This window comes from Cupressus sempervirens, chromosome 10, assembly GCF_028749045.1.
Source record: "Cupressus sempervirens isolate cs-2001-9-10 chromosome 10, ASM2874904v1, whole genome shotgun sequence".
NCBI lineage: Eukaryota > Viridiplantae > Streptophyta > Pinopsida > Cupressales > Cupressaceae > Cupressus > Cupressus sempervirens.
In genome coordinates, this window is record NC_143127.1 from 891355368 (window position 1) to 891379773 (window position 24406).

Sequence of the window (24406 nt, forward strand, 5' to 3'; positions counted from 1 at the left end):
CTCAGGAACGTGACCTTGAGCATTACTTCTAGTAAAGCTTCAATAATTTCTTCTTGGAAAAGAGATAAATTGAGCTGTAATATACAAAAGATTTAAGAATTGGTAACTCTCACAGGTTTGATCTTTATTTTGATCCAAATTCTCACTATTTCTCATTATACCTTTCAAGTGTCTATTATTTAAATGGCAATTCCTTGATAATTAATTTATTAAATATATGAACAATAAGAAACTTGATACACACACACCTATACCCACCCACACACCTAAACACACATATATTAATATATATGATCTTTATATGTTTTTGAATGCATCTACCCAAAATGAACCCAACCCTGAATTTCTTATGAACCAAACCCCAACCCTAACCCAAACAAGTACCAAGATCAGTACTTAGTTTCCATGGTAAAATTGATTGTGTTTAAATCTTGTGGATGTTTTCATTGCTATTAGTTCTGTTCTTCTTTGCAATATAACACCAATTCAATACCCTAGCATTCAACAAGCATGCTAAGCTTCCCTTTGAAGTTGATTTCATGTAGGAATAGTAGCATTACGATTACCTTTTGCCATGCTTCTATCTTTTAAGTATATGTGGCACTTGGTGATGGATAAAGTTGCCAAAAATGTTTCTGCATGACAGGGCCATCTCTCCCTAGCAGACAGATTCCAGATGTCTCAGAAACTATTGTCCATAAACTATTTAAACTCTTCTTCCTGACTTTCTTGGTTGTCTCATGTCAATCACATAAATCGTCTTTGTAAATATGTATAAGAAGCTTTCATCTCCTTTGTTAAATACAACTATTACAACAATATTGATTTACCATAACATAGTATCAGAGAAAGTTGATCGGATTTCATAAAATTTGGAGAAATTTTTAAAGAAAATTCGAGCCTCTTTTGATATAGATTTTTTTCCTGAAATTTGCTTTTCGATTTTTAGATATAAAAATCGTTATTTTATGAAATTTTTGTGATTCACCTTCAAGGATTTTTTGCTGGAAATCGCAAGCCTAGTTAAGGGTTTTGATCCTGCAATTTCTTAGTTGTAGCAAAAGTCTCTATTTTTTTAGGGTTGCATGTACTTGTATGTGCTTGCATGTTGCTTGCATGTGCTTGTATGTTGCTTGCATGTGATTGCATGTTGCTTCCATGTTGCTTGCATGCACTTGTATGTGCTTGCATGTTGCTTGCATGTGCTGGTTTACCATGCAAAGTCTCATGTTTTCCATCCTCAAAAAAAATTCTATTGGATTTTCAGAATTTTTTCCCTTAAAAAATTTCTAATGGGTTTTCATTATTTCTCCTTCAAAAAAAAATTATGATTCTGTAATTCGTTAAGTTGTGTGAGATTCCTTTATAGGTTTGTAAGTTTTTCCTCAAAAATTAAACATTCGGTTTTACCGTTTTTCCTAAAAACAAAGTTTTGTATTCTATTATCTGTGTCTTGGATTTTGTTTAGTTTTGATTGATTTTTCACCTCAGAAATCACACAGGATTTTCATCAATTTTTCACCTCAAAAATTGTGTTGGGTTTTCGACATTTTTTCTCCTCAAAAATCATGGTTTTTTGCAGTTTGTTTTAGAGCATTATGCTTACCTGCAAAGTTTGAAGGGTTTGATGATTTTTGCACAAAATTGTGCTAGTTGTTCTCAGTCTTTGTCTCTAGCTTCAAGGAAGAGCAGCTTTATTATCCAACATCAGGTTGGATATTTTGTGATGATTTCGAGTCAGATGTTTAGCTGATTTTGGATTAGTGGCAGACTTGTCTCAATGGCAGAGTCAGTGGCAGGGTCTTGTCTCTTGTTACAAACCTATCTATTTCGATTTTTTAGATGGGTTTTGGCTTCTTGGTCATTAACATTTTGCAGATCCAGGGAGGGTCTCAGCAGCAGCAAAATGTTTTGAAGATTTTGTGACCCAAAGACAGTAGTTAGACAATGACCAGTAAGGGAGGGTACTAGAATATTAAATTGTTTCTTTAATGGTCATCCTAGTTAGTCTTTGTAAATCTATATAAGAAGTTTTTATCTCCTTTGTTTAATACAACAACTACAACATTGATTTACCATAACAGGGGTTTCTCTAGTTGTTAAATGAAAAGGCTTTAGTAAATGAGCAGCCTTTGAAGATGTTGTTAACCATTACATAATATTGCTTCAAGAACTCCTTCGGGGAAATTCGGCCAGAATGGCCCTCATTCCTTAGACATTTCATTTGGTCCTTTGAAAGTCATAGCTAATGGCTCACCCACTTTTCACTCAACATAGAAGGCTTAGGAAAAGTGGATTAATGTCACAAAGAATAAGATGACAATAAAGGACACAAGTGAAATATCCAATCCAAAAGAAGACAATTGCAGATACCTCCAGCCCACAAACCAACAGCACGACAGAATAGTGGAAAGCACCAAGAAAGCAATAATTTAACAGCAATTTGAAGAAATCAATTTCTTTTCAGATGAAAAAGAGATCACATTGAAGAAGTTGGCTTCTTGGGCACAATAAAAAAATTCGATGGTCAATTTCAAGCAATTAGAATAATACACAAATAAGCAAGTATACAATTAGCTGCAAAGTTGTATAATAACAAGAGATAAGGATTGCAAGAACAGACCCCTAATGATAACCACACATCATATCAGCGACAACTTGGGAGAAATCAGGAAGCCCTGAACAAGTAAAATCTCAATTCAATGTCAGTTTAGCGAATAGATCTGAGATGCAAACAATTGTCACTTGGGAGAAATCGGAAAGGCCTGAACAAGTAAAAACTCAATTCAATGTCTGTTTAGCAAATAGATCTGAGATGCAAACAATTGTCACTTGGAAGAATGTTGAAGTTAATGTGCAGAGCCTCTAACTGATTGTAGACTTTGAAGTGTTAGAAATGAAAGAAACATTGAATATATTCTAAGCATTACTAGACCTCAAATGGTTTGTCGATGCAAATAGAATAGCAGATCCCAAAACAAAAGAGATCTCGTTTGCAGATAATATTAAGTTGTTCATATTCCACTTGGAGAGGACAAATAAAGCTCATGTGTAGAAGAGATTGCTCCAAAAGAGAAGGAAGAAGACAACTAAAGATTAATGTAATCAATTTCTGAATTCCCAACACAGATGAAGAAGAAGAAGCAAATAGTGATGGATAAATTAAATTAGAAACAGAAGAGGATAGTACACACAACAATGAAGTGCTAACTGCATTATGCAAGAAGAACCAGAACTGAAATCCCTAAAAGTATATGGGTTTCGGAGAGCTTTTATGATACAAACAAGACCTAAAAACAAACTACATATTACCACAAAAAGGAAACTTGCACTGCAAAACATCAAAACCTTTAATGCATCTGATGTGCTTAATCAATATAGCACGAGAAATTCATACAAGCCAAAACTACAGAAGTTGCAAAAACTGAGGCCACATTTCACATTATAACTCAATAACATATGGACAAACAAAACAAAAAAGACCATGGAAAGCCCCACAAACTCTTGATTTGTATAATAACTTCCTAAAGAAGATGATGACAACAGTTAGGACAGATTTTGAAGAGCTATTTCCTCGAGTTAATCCAACTCCTATCAATACACTCCCACTACGAACCTATAGGGTGACATGAATAAACACAATGAATTACAATTGTATTCTAATTGTATGATAAGTGTATCATAAGTACATGATAACCTTACCCACCACAATAGTGGTAAGAAAAGTACCGAGTAAAATGCAAGATGAGAAAAGGCAAAAACATTTAATACCCCTACCCAACAAAGTTCTATAAATAGGACACAACTATATCACTAAACTCACTCTTATGTAGGTATAGGAAAGATTACTGAGACAAGCGGGGAGTGGGGATGAATCTATAATCACCAATCCAATGAAAAATTCACAGTCCCACAATTTCTTCAATATTTTACCGATTAAAACTTATTTGGCCTATAACAGCATTATTGGTTATGAAATCATTAAACATTCATGCAACACATAGAAACTATCCACACAATAATAACACCAATATTTATCTCGTGGAAACCCAATTAGGGTGAAAACTACAATGTAAGATCAATGTCCACAAATATTTGTACTCTTCTAGAATACACCTAGTTAGGAGCCTACCCGGTTAAGGGTTACAAAAGCACTATTAAATGCTACCTGGTTAAGCGATTTCCTTGGAGACCTATTAAAGTCTTATACCCTGTTAGGAGTGCTCTAGTTAGAGGATTTTAGAAATTGTTTTGACAATGCCACCCTGTTAAAAGATTTGCCATAGACCTGTTAGGGTCACCCAATTGAGATATTTTACTATCACAATTTTTAGAGAGTAACGACTTCAAATGATTTGTAGTTTGCACTAAACTTGCTTAATCAGATCCAATAAAGCTTCTTAATACAATAACATATCAATCTAATCCTCTGTCATGCCCAAACTACGTGGGCAAAACCAAAAAAAAAAAAGAAAACACACAAATCTTTTTTTTTAATAATTAATAATAAACGTGCTCTAAGTTTGGAAAGATTGAGATAACATTTTAAGGACAATTTATTTGGAACTATAGTCTAATTTATAATTAACAAATTTAACTAATAACTAAAAGAACTTAAAACAATACTAACAACTTAATTACGTTAAATACTAACTAATTTCAAGTATTATCAATTTACAAAGTAACTACATGTAGAAATTTATTAAACTAAACTAATTTCAATAACTGATCTTTAAAAACTAAAAAAAACAATCCTACATTAAATATTTTAATTACTATCTTAAGATAAAACTAACTACAAAAAAATTAAATTAACCTAACACTATTACTAACATCCTATGCTAACCTAAGCTAGCCTAAGCTAGCTCCTACTCCCCTAACTCCCCACTAACCTAGCCCCCCCCACGGACCCCCATGCGTCCTCCACACTGCCCAAGGCAGTTCGCGGGGAACGAGGGCCTGCAAATTCGCAGCCCTAGGATGACCTGGCCCAAGTACGTGGGTCAGCAGGCCAGCCAATAGAGACCTCCCCTCCATTGTGATTGGAGGAAAAGACATGAGGGAGGCAACAACAAAATTTATAAATTAAAGCAAGGTTAAATGCTGTCATCCCATCCCACTTGGGACGTACGCACCCAATCAGAAGGAAATGGTGGTGGGTGACGTCACCCCACAACAAGGCATTGACCCATTGATTTTTTTTATTTTTTTTAAATAAAACCCATCAAGTCCCTGCCTTGAAGTCTGACGCCCAACAAGAGGAGGAAGATAAGGCATTAATGGGATAAAGTTTTATGGGTGAAATAAAAGATATTAGGTTATATTTAAGAACCATTATAAGTTAATTTAGTTAGTCCTAATTTCTTTATTGATTATTCATTAAATTTGAAAGAGAGAATCAGGATGGTATATTCTCTGTTTAACAAGAGAATAAGGTATTCCTCCATACATTTTCCAGCATCCTGTAGGTGGATGTTTTGAAATTTTTTTTTATTTTTTATTTTTTTAAGGATGGTGTGAGAAGTAGATTTAATCTCTTTTTTTTTTTTTAGATCAAAATTTGAAAGGTTAACATATTGCTAATGCTATCCCAAGTATTAATTCTTAACGTTTCTTATGGCTTGCAAAATTAATAGTGCTTCTTTAAATCTATTCGATGATTAAGATAGGATTCAATGCAATTTCTATCACTTCTAAAATGGATTGATTCAAGGGTTAAATACGTTATTAATTTCCTTTATAGACAAATCTATAATGACTTGGTACATCCAGAATCTATCAAGAGTTGACTTATTCGTTCCATTCAATAATGCAATGCTTTATCATGAGGATCTAACAATCATAAAAGAAAAATGAAACTGCATGCATGATCATAGTCTTCGTTCCATCATATATGAAAGCTTGGAAAATTTGCCAAATTTAACATCATTGGTTTCTTCCTATTTGGTTTCCTACTCCAGTAGTCTAAGTTCCTCATGATAAGATATTACAATTGATAATGTGAGTTATTCATTGGACTAAGTTAAGTTTAGGGTGATAATTCATATAACAATCAACATAAAACTTGTTTACCGTACAGGTAAAGTAAATGAACGCATACAGAAAGTAACAGCAGAACAGTAGCATAATATTCGCAATAGTAAGTGAATGATGATTTACAATGATCCCAGACGGGATATAAATACTACTGCCGAACCTTCCCGAAGGAGTCCGTCGGCCACAATTATTCTATCCATTACAAACTATTTACCGCCGGACTGTCGGCTACGGAATACCGAAACACCGCCGGACCGTCGGCTACAGAAACATCGCCGGACCGTCGGCTACAGCATACAAAATACCGCCGGAACCATCCAATCGGCTAACAAAACTTAATGCAGCCGAAAAACAATCCATAGCAAGGTTAAAGAGAACTAACAGATTTATGCTTTAACATTTAAGGAGATACATAATCTCTTAGTCCAATTGATTCGTTCAAAAGGAAATTTAACAAGGAAGAGATAATTTGAATTCTCCATGTAGGGATCCTGATACATCTAATACTTATACATCAACTTGGAATCCATTCAATCAAATTGTTCTTCTATAACAATTTAAAAACTTGAAATATCATAATTCATAACATTATCCGTTATTCTTAATTATTTATTTTTAATGTGCAACCATACACAATTTAAATCACATGATAACCAAATATGCTCAACACCAATTTTATTGGTAAACCTGATTCAAAGGCTCAACCGGGAAAGAATCAGGAAGAAAACCCAGCTTCGTTGCCATTTACAATAAGGTTTAAAACACAATTTACAATAGGATCTCAATCCTAAATTTCAACAATTTTATCCAATTTTCTTCATGATCAAAAATCAAGGAGTTTGTAATGTTTTCTAAATCTCATTTCAAGAACCCTGGAGGAAACCAATATTTGATTGGGTGACAACCAAGCAGAACCAAAAGAACATCAAGCATGCATAATCATACATGGTTTACACAATAGGATTCACAATGAATCAAGACTAGGGAGAGGTGGATTCTTCCAACTGGAGAAGTCAAGCACAACACCAATTCAGATGCCCAATCGGGGCCAATAACCAAGAACTTCCGTTCTTCCATTTAAACTTGCCATACTCATACTAGGTTTGTGCTGACGGGTAGGGGCCCATAACACCCTACCCTTTATCCCTCTTCTCATCCTGAGAAAAGACTCTACACAGGTTGGAGTCCAACTAAACAGACCTCTCCCAAAATTGGTCACTTCTGCCCTCTCCTAGGGTGAGTAATACCAAAACACCCATGCAAGGAAAACTCAAAATTTCAAACATAAATCAGAAAGGAAAACAACCAAAATGACATGGTTTACAAATCTTCCCAACATACCCACAACCATACAACAGTGAAACAACAACAAAGTAACAAGAACATGAAACAAAACATAAAAACTGAATAAGGGAGATGGGAGTTTCCTACCTTCTCAAAGAGGTAATGGCAATGAACAAATTTGAGTAGAGTATCCCTCCTTCCTTCAAGCTTCAAGAAATCTTCTCTAAATGTAGAGATTGGGTAACCACCCCACTAGTCCAAGGAAGGCCTCTAAATAAGCCTCCAATTCCAACCACCCAAAAGGAGCAATAACTATCTCCACCTACTAACAAATCTAGAAACTCCTAACCCAACCTACACCATGGTTAAACCCCAAGTGGAGATGAGGTGAGGTGACTCAAGATAACCATGGTCAATTTTCGCACAAAGGCAAAAAGGGACTTTTTGAGTGACCTCAAAAGTCAAAAAAAGGGGCTTAGGGGTTGGAAAAGACCCCTAACCCATACCCATACCCTTTGGTTAGAATAAAAACAAGTTAAAAGCCTTAGGAAAGAGGTTTAGAGACCAATAAAATCTAGAAATAAAATAGGTCCATCTAACTACTCTAACTTGCAAATTAGGCACTAATCCGAATTAGGGATGACTAACCCTAATTAAGAACCTAACAGAAAAATGACACTAACTTGAACCAACTTGAATCCAAAGGTTAAACAATTAACCCTAACTAGCATACCGAAGCACATGAACATTAAATGACAATCATCAAATATATCTGGAAATAACATCACACAACATGAAATAATAAAATATGTTCTAAGCATCAGGTAATATCTCGACATCTCGAGTCGTGAATAACAAAATAAGGGTAATGTATCACTATGCTACAATGAGTCGGGGGCGAGGCCTCACATCCTCAGCTTTGATCTATATCATCCTCTGTGATCATAACAAACTTCGCTGATTATCTTCTTTGTTTCACCGATATCCAGCCACAATAAACTTCGCCACAATCTTCTTCTTGTTTTCCTTTGTCACGATAGGATTGCAATACCAAATTTCTCCTTAAGTAGAAAATCTTGATCACAAACCCTAAACCTAGATCCAATGATCAAAATCTAATCATTTGATCGGCTTGCTATATCATCTTTTCCATAATCCGTTTTGACCTTGTAGAAACTTCAAGAAGAATCTTCTTTAAACATAATACCTCAATCCTTGTGTCATCACCTTTTGCCTTAAATTACGCCGGAGTCATCCAGCTTCTAATTTTATAGCTACATCTTGACACATCATCAATTGTTCCTCACTCGCCTTTAAGTCTCCACTATCTTTGATAAGACATTCTTTGTACCAATAAGATTCCATTCCAATTTACCAATAAAAAAATAGTTTATCGATAAATATCTTGTTCTTTACTGTCCTTCAGCTAACCAAATTACCTCCTTTACTCATTTCCTAACCAACGTCTTCATGAATAGCATCCATCAATAAAATCAACTAACTCATTAGCAATCAAATCATTCTTTTGTCCACCATTGGTTGTCTCTACTGTTACCTAATAAGATTCATGTCGACATATCCTTTACATCACTTAACATCTCATTGCAACAATAATATTTTCCTTCTGAAATATATGGTAACAAGTCAAAACACCATGCCAAATAGTTTGACATTAATGACAAACAATATAACTGATTATGATGTTATCAATCATGTTCTAACTAGCAAAATAAATCAACCAACTAAAGCAGTTATGCCAACATCTTATTCCTACACAACTAGAAATTCTCAACTAAAAAACCCTACCAAGTGCATCTTCTCCCACATCCAAGCAATGGTTGCCCTTACTCTCGAAGACATCTGCCAAAAGCCTCAACCCAGATATAAGAAGTTCACATACAAGGTGATGGAAGAAAATCTAGACAGAGCAATCTCTAAAGTGCTTGTAGATGTCATTTTCAAAAGAAGATATTGGTAGTTGTCTCCATGTGTCATTAAAAAAAATAGACCCCACAAAAATTGAAGCCCTATGACTAACCAACTACAATTAGGGACATGGAACTATAACCCACAAGACAACCATTATCAACAGAAGAAGTTGGATGTCTAGAAGGAAATCCTGGATTTTACAAAGGAGGGTGGATCCAAATCATCTTCAAAACAGGTCCACGACAAATATTTGTAGCTAGACAAACCCTACAGAATCACTAAAGAGACCATACGAGGAATAATTGCTCTATATGACCAAGGTGAGGTTCTCCCCAAATAGCAAACCAAAAATTTAGAGATCACAAAAATAAAAAGGGCAACATGTGATAGTCGAAGCTTAGACATTATGAAACCTGTAGACAAGTATGCCACCATAGACATAACCTACAAGATCTACTGCACAACAGTGAAGGTCAAAAATACAATAGATTTTTTGTTTCTCCCACTTTTCCTGTGTCTTAATTAACAACTAACATACTCATAGAATACAGTTTTTACTTCAATTTCATAGTAAGACAGTTATATCAGTCATGTTCATGTGAATGAGATTTACCGTTAAAATCAGTTAGACAAAATTTGTTAACTAAGAACTTAAAACACCATCAATGAATTTACCATAGAAACTAAAATCCACATACCATGGAATTTGAACCGATAAATCGTTGTAAGAAGGCTTCTGCAATCACCCAGATTAGTCCACAAATACCACTATAACAAAATCACATAACGACTACCATCCAATACCGCTATATCAAAATCAAATGACGATTACTATTTAAAACCACTATATAAAATTAGGGCATCACAAACCACTATATCAATTAGGGCATTGATTACCATCGGATCATTCAGGGCTTCAGATACCATTGTATCACTTAGGGCTTTAATTACCACTGGATCATTCAGGGCATCAGATACCATTGTATCAATTAGGGCTTCAAATACCACTGTATCATTTACAACTCCATATACCACTGTATCATTCCTTTCCTTCTGATAGCTTAACTATGGCAATAACTCAAGATTAGAAGATATGCTCATATTTATTATTCATATAAATTAAAGTTTGATGTATCGATTCATCAAATAAATCTATCCCTCGCATCTAAATGTAAAATAACTATAACAATGATATAACTCAATTATTCTTACCTTCATCTTGCATGTACATCATAAAAGTCACAAAACCTGTTTCCAACAACAATTGAATGTATAGCTTGTCTTTGTCTATTGTACATCCGACAACTTGGGGAGAGGTGAAATATTGTCAGGGCTTAACCACCCAACCTCAGACCAAACTTTATCCCCATACAATCTCTAACGAAATAGGCCCTCCCTACCCGAAATAGACAAGGATCATCTTGTCATCCACTGAGCATCCTGGTGTTTAACCACACCCCTTGACTTGACAGCAGGAGATTACAATAACAGCATTCATGCATGAGCTATTAAATAATTCCTTTTTAAAAATGATAAACATTGTTATGTCATAACTAATATTTTTCATGTTATTGCGAACTCCTTTCTCTCACCTCATCACCCATTTCCTTGGCTACACAGCCGGGTGAGTCCCAAGTGTTTATAATTCTCAGAGTAGACGGCTCTGTCAATTATTCAAGAAGATTACATACATCCAACATTTCACAATCTGTGATTACATGATTATGTTCTTTAAAGATTTCAGAATTGAATGTTTAATTCTATTATCCAGTGACATAAGGATCCATATTCCATACTATGGTTACTTGGCTATCACCTGCCATGAACAAGGCTAATTAAAGAAGTTCAATCTATAAAACCAAAATATCAAACAAGATATCATCATGATAATATTGAAACTTGCTGAAATCTGCTCTATGCAAAGAAACTGTGACCAGAAAATTATGTTCTTGAAACCAGTCGAAAATATTAACGAATTCTGATTTCCAAACAGAATATTTCATTCGGGTTTATTACACTTAGGAAACCCCTCTTTAAGAGATACAATTCAACACTCTTTATTATGATTCTAGAAACCATGAGAGTTAAGAAGATAGTTCATCATAACTTATAGGGATTACTCAACCAGTAAAGGAAATAGCATGATCACAAGCAAGAGATTTCCATACCTAGCCAGCTGCTATTGAAATCAAACATAATAGAATGGTAACTCATGACTTGACAAGGATTTTGAAATGCTTTGATAATCTTGAAATATGCTCGACTCTTTCCAGTTGCTAGAGACGTCACCTTCAATGCAGACTACCTCCAATTCTTAGCCGGATCACCTACACAGCAAGGGCAGATATAGTTCTATTTGCTCAGAGTATAAATCGTTAATGGCAAGGTACCGACAGGGAGTTCAGAACGATCATACTTATGAATGTAAATTACAGATTGGAAGTAGCAGAGAATTGACACCAAAAATCAATATGAAGTTGGGTGTTAAGGGAAAGCAGAAGAAATAAAAACGTAGCAAAAAAATAGTCAGCGTTTGAAATATATATATATATATATATATATATATATATATATATATATATTCCGCCTCTTCACGACTTCCAATAAAAAGAAACAAATCGTGACTTCTTGGCTCCCATCGATTTAAAAAAGATTATTTGCCCATTCAAATTCCAAGTATTAAATCGATTGAGAAAAGAGAGGGGGAAAAAATAAAAAGGTCGGAAGAGAAGTTGGAAATATTATAGTTTGATTATTGCCAATTTATCATGCCAAGTGTTAATCGGTTAAAAACAAAGAATATTTAAAAGAAAGAATAGAGTTGGAAGATTATAATTCGAATATTATTACTATAATATATACTTTCATACGTTCATGTAAATATATCAATAGGGTGACATCATTATATTAAGTTATTATAATATAATGGTGCCATTTCATTTTTATATTTATAAGCACGTATTTAAATATTTATTATAATAAATATATGATGAAAGATCAATTAAAATCCCTTGAGGTACGTTTTATATTTTAACTCAATTATTTATGTTTCTCAAATTATTTATTTAAGTAGCTCATGCACGTCCTATAGATGTATCCTATTTCAAGTTGTTAGGTCCTCAACCCATCTACCCAGTGATGGTGATGCTCCTGTGCCTAATTCTTTCATAACAATGCTTCCACCCCTTCAACGTGTTTCCTGCAAGGAAATTCTCTGTAATTAAATTATATTATCATAATAAATTATTTAATCATAAATAATCATAATGGTTAACCGTCTTCTCAATTCCATGAATTCGTAATAAATGATCAACTAGCTTGTTATCTAAAATTATAACGACTAACCATCTTATCATTTCACAGGATTATAACCAATTTAACTGTCAACTAAATTCATGTGAACCTCAACAGCTATATTTTAAATTAGGTCAAAAATTGGGATGTAACATATTTAAATACTAAGACATTCAATGACAATCAAGCAAATCCAAAAGTAATGAAATAGAAGGATCTTTCTCAAGAGATCGCTTATGAATTAAGCCTTTCTCTAAAAATTGGAAATTGCAAGTAGAGAAATAGTTGTTGGTTGGGTCATTGAGCAATCAAAGAAGAACAAAACTGTGATATTGCTATCAGGATTTAATTGTGTAGTTTTTGAATCAAACTCATTTCCAGATTTCATGGCAGTAATTCAAATCGAATCCATCTCTCGTGAGAATAAATGGAACACTTAGCACTCATTGGATCTAGGTGATGCTCATAGAGTTGAAGCACCAGGACTTCCCAGAAGGTCCCCATCCCAGTACTACTCCAGTTTGAGCGCATTTAACTACGGAACGTCGTAAGCTTGCCCCCATACATAGGGTTATTGGAGGTAAGCTCCCTCGTGCTAATAGATCAATGATCAAATGGACTCTTCCATATCAAGGAGGCCTAAAACTCAACTTCAATAGGGCTACAAATGGAAATCAAAAGTAGAATGAATATGTGTTGCAGCTAAGAAGTTAATGATTGGCACAAACAATGAGGCCTTCAGGTTTGCGAAGAAAATCGAACAAAGGAAGTGAAAATCATAGGGGATCCTATATTTGATTGTCAATGTGATAGGAGGCGATTCTCTCCGAATTGGGAAGTAAACAATATACTGATAGGGGTCTGGCCCATATTAGTTAATAGATTCCCTTAACAAATTTGAAATTAAGTACTGCTATAGATAGGACAATGTGTAAGCAGATTAATCGGCAAACTATGCCATTGAACATGAAAAGGAATTGATCCTTAATACATCACCCTTACCATGGAAGGCATAGAGCATTAATACATTGTTACATAACTTCAACAAATGCAATGGAACAGATGAAAGCCTCAACAAGATTTTAAGTGTTGAAGATGGTAGCTGCGATAGAGATCTTTATCTCTGGAAATATGGAAATTATTACCATTATTGTTACCTTCAGCTGAAAAGGACACTTATGTTTAAATTGTAATATTAAATGTAATGACATGTATCAATCGACATGCATTGAGGAATGGAAATTCAAAGAGTTGTTATTGTAATTGTAATAAAGAGTCTCATTTTGAGAATTTGGAAAGATCTTCGGTTGGAATGTGAAGAGTCTCTCCTTGAGTTGTATATATTGCATCAGGCGATAGGCATTGTACACTTGACCTTTTATGATCAATAAAATGATATTTTATGTTGTGTGGCTGGGTTTTTCCCTTCATTCTACAAGGATTTTCCCCGGATATTTTTTGGTGTTCATTGTTTCAGTTTTAACTCCTTATTGCTGTTTGTCTTCATTGATTTCTGAGCTCAAGTTTTAACATTAAGTAGTATAGGGGCTGGGTGGAGTTTCAGCTCAAAGGATTAACATACCTGGTTGAAGGGATTGCAGAAAATGGTTTGTCAGCTTCTCGTACATTCAGACATGCCATTTCCTGTATTTAAATAATATTATGCTCAAGATACTATACTGGACATCAGTATTTATGAATAGAATCAATTACATGCATACAAAAAAGAAAAGCAGGCTGCAAGTGGTAATTGACATAGGCAAATAGAAGTTTTGGAATCTTGATTGAAATAAATTATGGGTCCTTGGGTGAACATTTATGAAATCCAGTTTTTCTTTTAAAGCTACCCTGCTGAAGGGTGGAAGCAAACTATGTATTCACTTCTTCTTCTTTTAATTTTTAAATATAAAGGGTAATAAATGCCTAGTCAATGCTTCAGTGATCAAGAAAAATAATGCAAAAACAGAGAGACCAGAAATACTTGTTTGCTTGGCTATCCTTCAGTTGTTTCCCTTTTGGCTATTCTTTAATCCAAGCTACTTAGTAAAGAATTTGCTCTTGATACTGTTATATTTTAAAGTTATTTCTAATATTCCATCAATTCTTCCATTGTGTTTAAAGGCTAAGATACATTTTTCCCAATGATGTATTGTAACTATGACCTTTAAGGCATGTGCCATGCACTTCTACTTACTAGTAAAGATGATATGAAAAACCATAATTATATATTATACATGACAGGCCCACAGATGTTAGCAAGGAATAGCTTCTCAGTCAATGACAATGCACTACAAGATAAAACATGACACAGATTCAGTTGTTCAAGATAACTTACAACATAAGGGTGAAATATGGGTCCAAATGAATAAGCCAAGATATTTTTCACTGTAGCGAACTTCCTAGAAAGAATACCACCTTCCTGTACAGAATCTGTGTCCGCATTTGCGCTCGGTATCACATCAGGAATTTTATTGTCCGATTCTTGATCAAAATGAGCACAGTTAAAACCCTCCTCTATCTGAAAATGAATAGGATGGAAAACAAGACCCTGCAAGAAGCATATTTAAAAAGGATATATGACAAACCCAAACATGCGTGACAGTATTTAATAATTTTACTTGCTACATGCATTAAGTTTTATCAAACAACTTTTATACGGGAACAAGACCCTGCAAGAAGCATATTTAAAAAGGATATATCACAAACCCAAACATGCGTGACAGTATTTAATAATTTTACTTGCTACATGCATTAAGTTTTATCAAACAACTTTTATACGGGAACTATAACACATGTACTCAGCTCTATTTTATTCTAAAATCAAGGGTATCACCTGCATACATAAATTGTTACATTACAAATGTGAAGCTGTCTTGAAAGTAACAGAAAAACATATTTCAAGGTGCTTCCAAGTTTCTTTTTTATGAATTATTTCAATTGTGATATTCTAACATGTCAATATGCAAAACCCTCCCTTAATGGCATTATCTTACGGCAATTATTCACATTATACTTTGCTCATACCCAGGGCCCAAAAAAATAATAAGCTTAATATTACTAAAATCCTCAAATACTTATATTAGGATAAAATGCCAGTGGTAATTTACAACACTGCATTGAAAAAAATCCAATTATTGTCACAAACAATCTTTTCTGACAGCACTACAAATAAGTGTATTGCTGTAATTGTTGTAAATGTTATATCCAAACAATAAATTGCACACTTGGCAACAACTCACTGAGCTCAAGTTTTTCTGCTGGGGAATAACTTGCTGGAGACTCACACACCAACTTCTGCAGAGAAACATAAGAGTTTCTTGACAAGATTCACCTGAAAAATTCTTCAAGATTGAATATCCTTGACAAGCCTGTTTCTTTCTTTGTCATTTCAATCTTAAATGACTAAGATCTCAATGGGCTGAATCATTTGTCAACTGATTGAAGGGATTTATCATTTGACCACAGCTGGTTGAAAGCAATAAAAATATGAAAAAGCCCGCTCACCTCAAAGACCTTATTTGGGCCTGATGCAGGGAGGTCTACCCCTCCACACTGCCTTATAACACATAAATGGTGCTGCCTCTCAAACTCCACTTTTGTTCTAAAAAGCACAACAACAATAAATCATATACAAAATGGGCTACTTCAGAAAGAAAAGCACAGTACTTCCTTTTATTTGGACTCAAATAACAAAAACATCATTTTTTCCCCTCACTTATTTTTGGTCTCCAGATTAAATCCCAAATAATTGTATTAAACTTACAATTTTGGTATGTCAATTCAATCCTTATTCAAACTAATGCTATTATTGTGTTCTCTATATTCATTTTCGTGCCTCTCATAAACTATTGAGTTTATTTAGATTTTCTGTATTTATTTCTTTATTTTATTCCCCAAGTCAAAAAAATTGGTTGTCATGTGTTAGACCTATGTTCCAAACACTGCCATATTATACATTTAACAAAGTAGTTGGGATTATGATTTGAAGATTAGAGAACTTGGAATTCAAAAAGCCACTCACTGAAACTTTTCAAATGTGTTTTGGTTAGTGTTATTAGGCACATATCAATACAATGCTATACACAGACAGTTCTTTAATTGAAAGCAGATCATTCACTACACACCTGAATGAGGGAAGAGACAAGCTCATAAAATGACTACAGGAATGGCCCCATTGCCCATGATAGAGGACACTCGTGTGGTTAACTACTAACCTTTTCGGGAAAGCACCTGCTAGTATGGCAATCTTTGAGCTTGGAATTCAACAAAAGAAAGTTAAAAATTCATACAACAATGATGTTAGCAACTGCTTATATTCCATGTAGCCATTGATGAGTTGAGAATGGGCGGGAGCAGTGGGAGTTTGAAACTAAGGGCTTTAGGCAATCGCAGGAGAAAATCTGAGGGTATGCCAGATGGGGAAGAGGTAAATGAAGCAACAGAGGACGATGCGGAGGGTGTGGTCTATGGTGGAGCTAAAGGGATGGTTTTTCCCCCCTTTTCCAAGGAGTGTTTGTGTATTGTTGGCAAAGGGCTCATGTGGAGCCTCTTTTGTCTGCTACTGATACAATGGAGGATCAACTTTTTTACTGTTTTCTTAGATTTGCAGCCTTTCCTCTGTCACCTCGGTCTTGTCTAGGCTGAGGTTTTCCCTTTTTGTTATCATTGGGTCTTCTCTATGGCCCAGTGTTTTTTGGGCTTTAGTGTGTGGGTTGCAGATTTTCTTTTGGAGTTGCCTGTTCTTCCCCTTTATGGAACTGGTTCTTGTTCTTCTGTCTCACAATGGATTTTTTGCCCTGTCTGGGCTCTTCATCAATTGGGAGGTTGAACCATTTCTCTTAGGTGTGGTGACGAGGTTGTCTTTGATGCCTACAGACGTTATGGCTTGTCTGTGGTCTACTTTGGTTATGCCCCCATTCTTTAATGCCCGATTCTGTGGATGGTTCTCTCAGATTTGCTTTGTGCAATATTTTCTGCATCTCTCCACTTGGTTGTGAGCTGGAGGCCCACTGCTGTGCTTACGAGTGTAGATGGGCTTTTTCATCCAAGTGTTGGTGGGGGTCTTATTTGATTGGTGCAGATGGAAGTCCTGGTTCTTTGCTTCATTTGTTATGGCTTCTGGAGAGGAATGATGTTTGGTCTTCCCTGTTCATTTGCTTGATATCGTGGTGATTCCGGGGGGCAGCAGTGGTTCTCTTTGCTTCATTTTCTCTATGCAGCTTGGTTCAACAAGGTGGCCCTCCTCCTGAGCGTGCTGATATATTTGGATGGGGGAGCAGTTGTCTCTTTGGAGGTGTTGTTTTCTTGGTTTGGTGAATGCTCTTCTACTGCGGGTCTGTGGCCTTGAAGGTTTTGGTCTCTCTCTGGGCTTTTCAATCAGATTCTTTTGGATGGGAAAGATGCTCCTTTTTAGTTGTCATTGTTAGGCCTCTAAGCTTTATACTCTTCATACTTGGAATTGTTGGTGCTTGAGGGTGTTGGTTTTCTTTCAGGGATGAGCTTTCATGATATCAACCCTCTTTTGTCCCCTCTTTGCTGTGGGAGTTTGCTGCCTGGAAGCTCTTCTGCTCCACTGCTATTTTGGTTTTGGTCTCTCTCTATGTTTTGCTAACTATCTCTTTTAGATGGAAGAGATGCTTCTTCTTAGAAGCGAGTTTTGGATCTATTGTTCTTGGACTCTTCTTCTCTCAAAGGGATGTTTTTTTGGTTGGAGTATGGTGGTGGTCGGTGGTGATTTTCTAAGTTTAGAGGCTTTGATGATCTTGGCCTTTCTGCCTCCTTCCTTCTGAAAAAGGCTTCTTTTCAGAGAAGTTTTCTCTTGGGATTTTTCGTTCCACTGGTGTTGGTGTTGCATTTCTTGTTGGGGATTTCTTGACTTTAGAATTGTTTAGGTTTGGGGGTGTTGAAGTTCTTTTAGAAGGGTGCCTTGATAATCTCAACCCCCTCTTCCTCCCCTCTACGTTTTGGGATTTTTCAGCAATTTTTCTCTCTTTCAGTGGTGTGCTGAATTTCATAAGACAGGGTGCTTTGACGATTTTGGCCCTTCTTCTGCCTCCCTTCTCCGCAAGAGACCTCTCACTCTTGAGCTGATTTCTCCGAGTACCATTGTTTCAAGACTACTTTTCCAGGTGTGGTAGGTTGTATGATTTTCAAGAGAGTAATTTCTTGTGCATATGGCTCTCTGCTCCTTCATGTGGATGGTGTCTTCTAGCTTTCAAATTTTCTTGGCTTCAGATGGTGAATTTATGGGTGAGGAGACTTTGGTTGTGGTCAAGGTGGAGTGTTTTGAGAGGTTGGGCTTTGCTGTGTCTCCCCCTTTCTTTCCTTGTCTCTTTGTTGGATGTAATGCATATTGCCTTGTTAGTTGGTGACGGGTGAGAAGCATTTGTTTGTTGGTTTGCTTGAGGAGGTTGGCTGTGACAATCTTCTGAGTGGGGACTTTATAGAGTTCACAATCCTCCTTCTTGGCTGCCAATTGTTTGCTAGCTTTGGGTTGGCTTTGGGTTGTTGCTCTCTAATTGCTTTCTATATTGCAAGGTCTCATCTTAGAGGAGTTCCAGATACCCCTCAGAATCTGATTGTAATGGGTTTTGAGGCCCTGTCAAAGCATGTTCCCGCATTAATCAAAAACTACTTATTTCCCATAAATATGACGTGCACCAAGAATAGGGTTTTTGGCATTGAGTATTTGAAGACATGCATTGCATTTCTTTGTGTTCATTTATGCCTTATCTGTTATCTCTCATTCCTTCATGCATTAGAGAACAATTTGCCACATCAGCTGAAATGAGTAAAGGTAGACTATATGACAACTTCAGTGAGGCATGTAACTGGCATGAAGATGGAGTGTACAAGGACATATTTAAAAACACAAAGAATAAGGATTCAAAACTGTTGGTGTAATTAAGTATTTGCTAATTACACTTTACTTCATCTTACTTAGGATAATCCATTGCATAGTAGTTTGCATATGAGACAACTATGAGTTTGCACCTTATTTGCACATGGTGTGGAAGAAATTCCACTTTAAGTGATCATAGTTGTTATCACATTCCACTTTATGTGTGAGATCCACCTTTAGTGTCATTATCACATGATCATCCTCCACATGTTGCACCTGTTTCACTAGATAATAGAGGATGATCCAACTTTGTGGACATGCAATTCCACCTTGAGTGGGTGATAGCTCATCTTCTTCTTATCATAGTCTCTTATTGTTTTTCCTACATGAGCAAGCACATCTACATTGTAAATCATTCCAGTTGCATCAATCCATCAGTTATGGTATTGTAATCCACTTGATGTGCATTTTTCATTATCAATAATATCATTCTTGCATCTTGTTGCAATTGTCTTGTAATTCTCTTGTGGAAGTTATCTTGGTCTTTCATTTGATGCTGGGAGTGTTGTAGAGTCACCTAAAACTCTAACAAGAACCAAAAAAGGACCTGCTGAAGACTATTACTTAGTTTCAGAATCAGGCATCAAGAGTTTCCTGTGACAACGGAGAACACAAATAGGCAATGGCATGATGATTTATCATGAGCAAAGCACAAAAGTTAAAACAGATCAGATCTCTCTGCAGATGGAGGAGATATAAACAACAGCTGAAAGCAAATATGCAGGATAAACAAAAACTAGAAGGAATACTGAAAACAATCATGGCAAATGTGTCAGACTTCCACCACGTCAAGTGAAGAAAAATTTGCATTTTTCTGGCTTTTGAAAATAAATACTTCCATCAATGCTATTGGCTTGTATGTGATACTTGCTTTATACCTTTCAGAATTGCCATAGGTCAAGCTCTCAATTTCGATGGGCATTAGAACAATGATGTTTGTCTTATATATTTTTGTCTTAATCATCTAGGTTATCAATGAAGCTCTTTGTAGGGTGTAAGAAAACAATGATGTTAAAGATAGTCTTGGGGTTGGGTAGGATGTGTCAGTTGGTCTTCCTAACTTCTATTTAAGAACATTGGACTATGAATGATGTATTCATTATTTTTGGTAATCAACAAAGCATTTACTACCAATATCACATATATCAAAGTTGGCGAGGGAAACCAGTATACTTTATTGATTACCAAAAATAATGAGTACATCATTCATATTCCAATGTTCTCAAATAGAGGTCGGTTGGTTAGGAAGACCAACCGACACATCCCCTTTTTAAAAACATCGGAATATGAATGATGTACTCATTATTTTTGGTAATCAATAAAGTATACTGGTTTCCCTCGCCAACTTTGGTATGTGTGATATTGGCAGTAAATGCTTTGTTGATTACCAAAAATAATGAGTATGTCATTCATATTTCAATGTTCTTAGATAGAGGTCAGTTGGTTAGGAAGACCAACCAACACATCCCCCTCACTACCTAACTACTCAACCCCAATACTAACTATCTTTAATTACACCATTGTTTTATTATGCCCTACACTCTTCCTCCTACTTTTGCAGCTATTCTGTTACACCATTTTCATTGATGATAAGTAATTTCCTTACGTTTAAAAAATAAAACTTTCCACTATAGGTTATATTTGATTACTCAGAACACTTAGATGAGTACCAAATAGCAGCAACATATAAGTACAAGAGTAAAAGAAAATAATGTCGGGTGCTAATATAAAAGTAACCAAATTCAGGACTTCTAGTTTTAACAGAGTTTAACAACAACCCCCCATTACAAAGGTACAACTCTACACTACGTAGTTGACCAATGCAGCACTTTGCCCCCAGGCCGCAATGATTTTGCTGCATATACTTTTACATCTCATGAGGGCTACAAACAATAAATAAACCCTTATAGAAATTTCTGCACATTAGTACAACTAACAATGTTTGGGCCAGATGATAATTCCTGGAGCCAACACCCAATTGAGTAAGGTAAATCCACTTGCTGGACATACAGAAATGAAACAGAGAGACTACTAACTTTTCAGTATTTTTGGTGCTGGATGGTTCTTCACACAGTTAGGTCTAGAGAAATTCCGATAGTTGAGCTTTGCACTTGGGCATCATTATAAGCATGAATTTGCATTTCTGCCCTAAACCTCACAAGCTCAAAATCAAAAAGCATAATTAGATTGTTTATTGTTCAGTAAAAGACATGCCCTGCTTACAGAGCTTTTCTAATATTGCAAAATATGATCAAATTATTTTAAAAATATAGATAAGAATGTGTATTGCTCATCTGAAAATTCAACATGCCATTTCCAGACCATTGTGTTCTACAAGAAATTACAAATGCAAACAAAAAAATTCTTCCCACTTCCATTTATTATATGAATGAAAGCAAATTGAAGAGGAAATGGCTATCAAACCTACAAAGGCAATTCTCTAAATGAAAAGAATTATTAAAAAGATGTATTTAGGGATGAACATAAATGAATCCAAAAAATGATGTTGATAAGAATATGAAGCAAGGTTTTTCTAATTAAAACATGGAAAGCAAATTATCAAATTACCAACTTACACTCTTAACATAATCATACAAAAAGCTCCTCTAATAAATACAGAAAACATCTGCATCAATACAATTAACAACACTTAAGCCAGATGACAATTCTTGGAGCCAACAAGCAATTGGGTATGGTGAATTATCTTGCTGGACATACAGAAAAGACTATTGATTTTGCACAATTTTTGGTGCTGGGGTGGTTTCTCCCGCAAACAGTAATGAGCACACACTTATACTGAGAGGAATGGCAGGGCGGTGAATCGATATAAAACAATCTTTTACCTTTTTCAAATTAACAATAATAGTAACATCAATTACACAATAACATTCACATAAGATCTAACAATTATGCAACACAAGAACACAAGTTTTACACGAAAACCCTTACAGGAGAAATACAGCAAAATATTGCCTAAATAAATCTCTTTACAACTTCATATGCACCAATCTACTGGAGCACTAGTCCCCACAATTCATAGGCACCAACCTAGTCACCAAATCCCACAACTAAGTACCAACTCAGCAAGAAACACCAATTACCTCTAAATTTAAAGGCACCAACCTGTCTAATATCTGCTCCAAAACATCACATATTTCTGCTCCAACTCTACTTTGATCTTTGCTCAAAACCTGCCCTCTCTGCTCAAGTTCACCTCATATCTCTGCTCAAAATCTGCATTATATCTGTATTCAAGATCTGCATTAAAGTCTTTTCAAAAATAGTGCAATTTCTGATCCAAATTCTGACCCAAACCGGCTCCAAATCAGTCATTGTCTGTTATAAATCTGCAATGAATTCTTCACAAGTATTGGTATATGTTTTTCATACAAGGGCTGCATATATTCTTTAATATGGATCTGAAAGACTCTTCATAATTTTATGCTCTTAGGTCTGCTCTTAATTGAACTGATACGTCATTGTAATTCAGTTCTCAATGACTGTTCAAAATCTTGTCATAACTCTCCAACATTCCTTCAATATAGATCTTCAATATTACTCCTCACACATTTCCATATTCTTCTTATTTCATTCCTATATATTCTTCTTATTTCATTCATATCTTCATATCTAATTAAGGATATGCATCTCTTTAGAAAGAGATCTCCAATTAAGTAGTCATGTCTCTTGATCACTGCTTTTTAAGATTAAACATGATCACTGCCCTTATAAATATAAATGATGTCTTTGATAATGAATCGCTGCCTTTACAAACTTTATTTGTTGATTCCTTAATCTTAATTGCTGTTCCTTTACAGACTAAAATGCTGCCTTTATCACATTGATGCTACATATATTTATTCATAAACTTGAGGAATTTAATCATTTATATGGCTTTGTCTTGGACACCAAAGGTGGTTGACTAAATCTGATTTATTTTATTTATTTGCTTAAATTTCACAAATGTAGCAGTTCCGTAATAGTAGGACAAAATGAGAAGCAACTCCCCTTCAAGGAGTTGGCCCAATGATGATAACAATTTCTTTATTGTTTACTGAATTCCAATGCCAAGATAATAAAGTGAGCTAAGATTTATATTAAATACTCTTCACATACTGATGTTTTTTGCCTTAATGGTTTACCCCATACTCCTTTTGAAATCAATGACAACTTTTTTCCAACAGTCACATGTACTAGACAGGTTGTTGAGAATTTCTCAACAGCTGAGCTTTGCATTTAGACACCATAATAAGCACGGACTTGCATTTCTACCCTATCCCTCACAAACTCAAAATCAAAACATGTAAGTAGATTGTTTAGTTTAGTAAAAGACATGACATGCTTACAAAGCTTTTCAAAATATTGGAGAATAATATCAAAGTTATTTGAAAATTATTACCAAAAATATATATTCCTCATCCAAAAATGTTACTGTCAGATCACTATGCTCTTAAAAAAATTATAAATGCAAACAAAATGAGTTTTTTCACTTCGAATTGACTGCATTTGTTAAATTAAAAACCCTCAACACTCGAAGAATGAATAGAAAACGCCAGACAAATGGGTATCCACACTGCAAAGAGAATTCCCTAAAAGAAAAGAAATTTTGAAAAATGTATTAAGGATGAAGATAAATCAATACAAAAGTAATGGTGATATGAACATGAAGCAAAGATTATCTAATTAAAACATGGAAAATGGATGATGAGAGTACCAACGTACCCAAACATATAAGAAAAAACAGAAAATATCTACATCAATAAATAGGCCAGATGACAATTCTTGGAGTCAACATCCTATTGGGTATGGTGAATCCTCTTGCTGGACATACAAAATAGAACAGACACGCTATTGGCTTTTCCTCATTTTTTATGCTGGGCTGGTTTCTCAGAAAATCGGGTATAGTAGACAGGACGTAGAGGATTTCTCAACAGCTGAGCTTTGAACTTGGGCATCATAATT

At 35.2% G+C, this 24406-nt stretch overlaps 1 protein-coding gene across 2 annotated transcripts in view; it reads right to left on the reverse strand.

Moving 5' to 3' along the window:
• LOC149536852 (Transducin/WD40 repeat-like superfamily protein) overlaps positions 1-24406 on the reverse strand; it is a 65339-nt gene that overhangs the window by 32647 nt on the left and 8286 nt on the right. Inside the window, exon 3 of one of the 2 annotated variants that reach the window (XM_089805254.1) lies at positions 14879-15091. The exons of the other annotated variant lie outside the window; for it this stretch is intronic. Coding sequence (XP_089661380.1) covers positions 14879-15091 — 213 coding nt within the window. The remainder of the gene's footprint in view (positions 1-14878; positions 15092-24406) is intronic. 2 annotated transcript variants of the gene reach the window in all.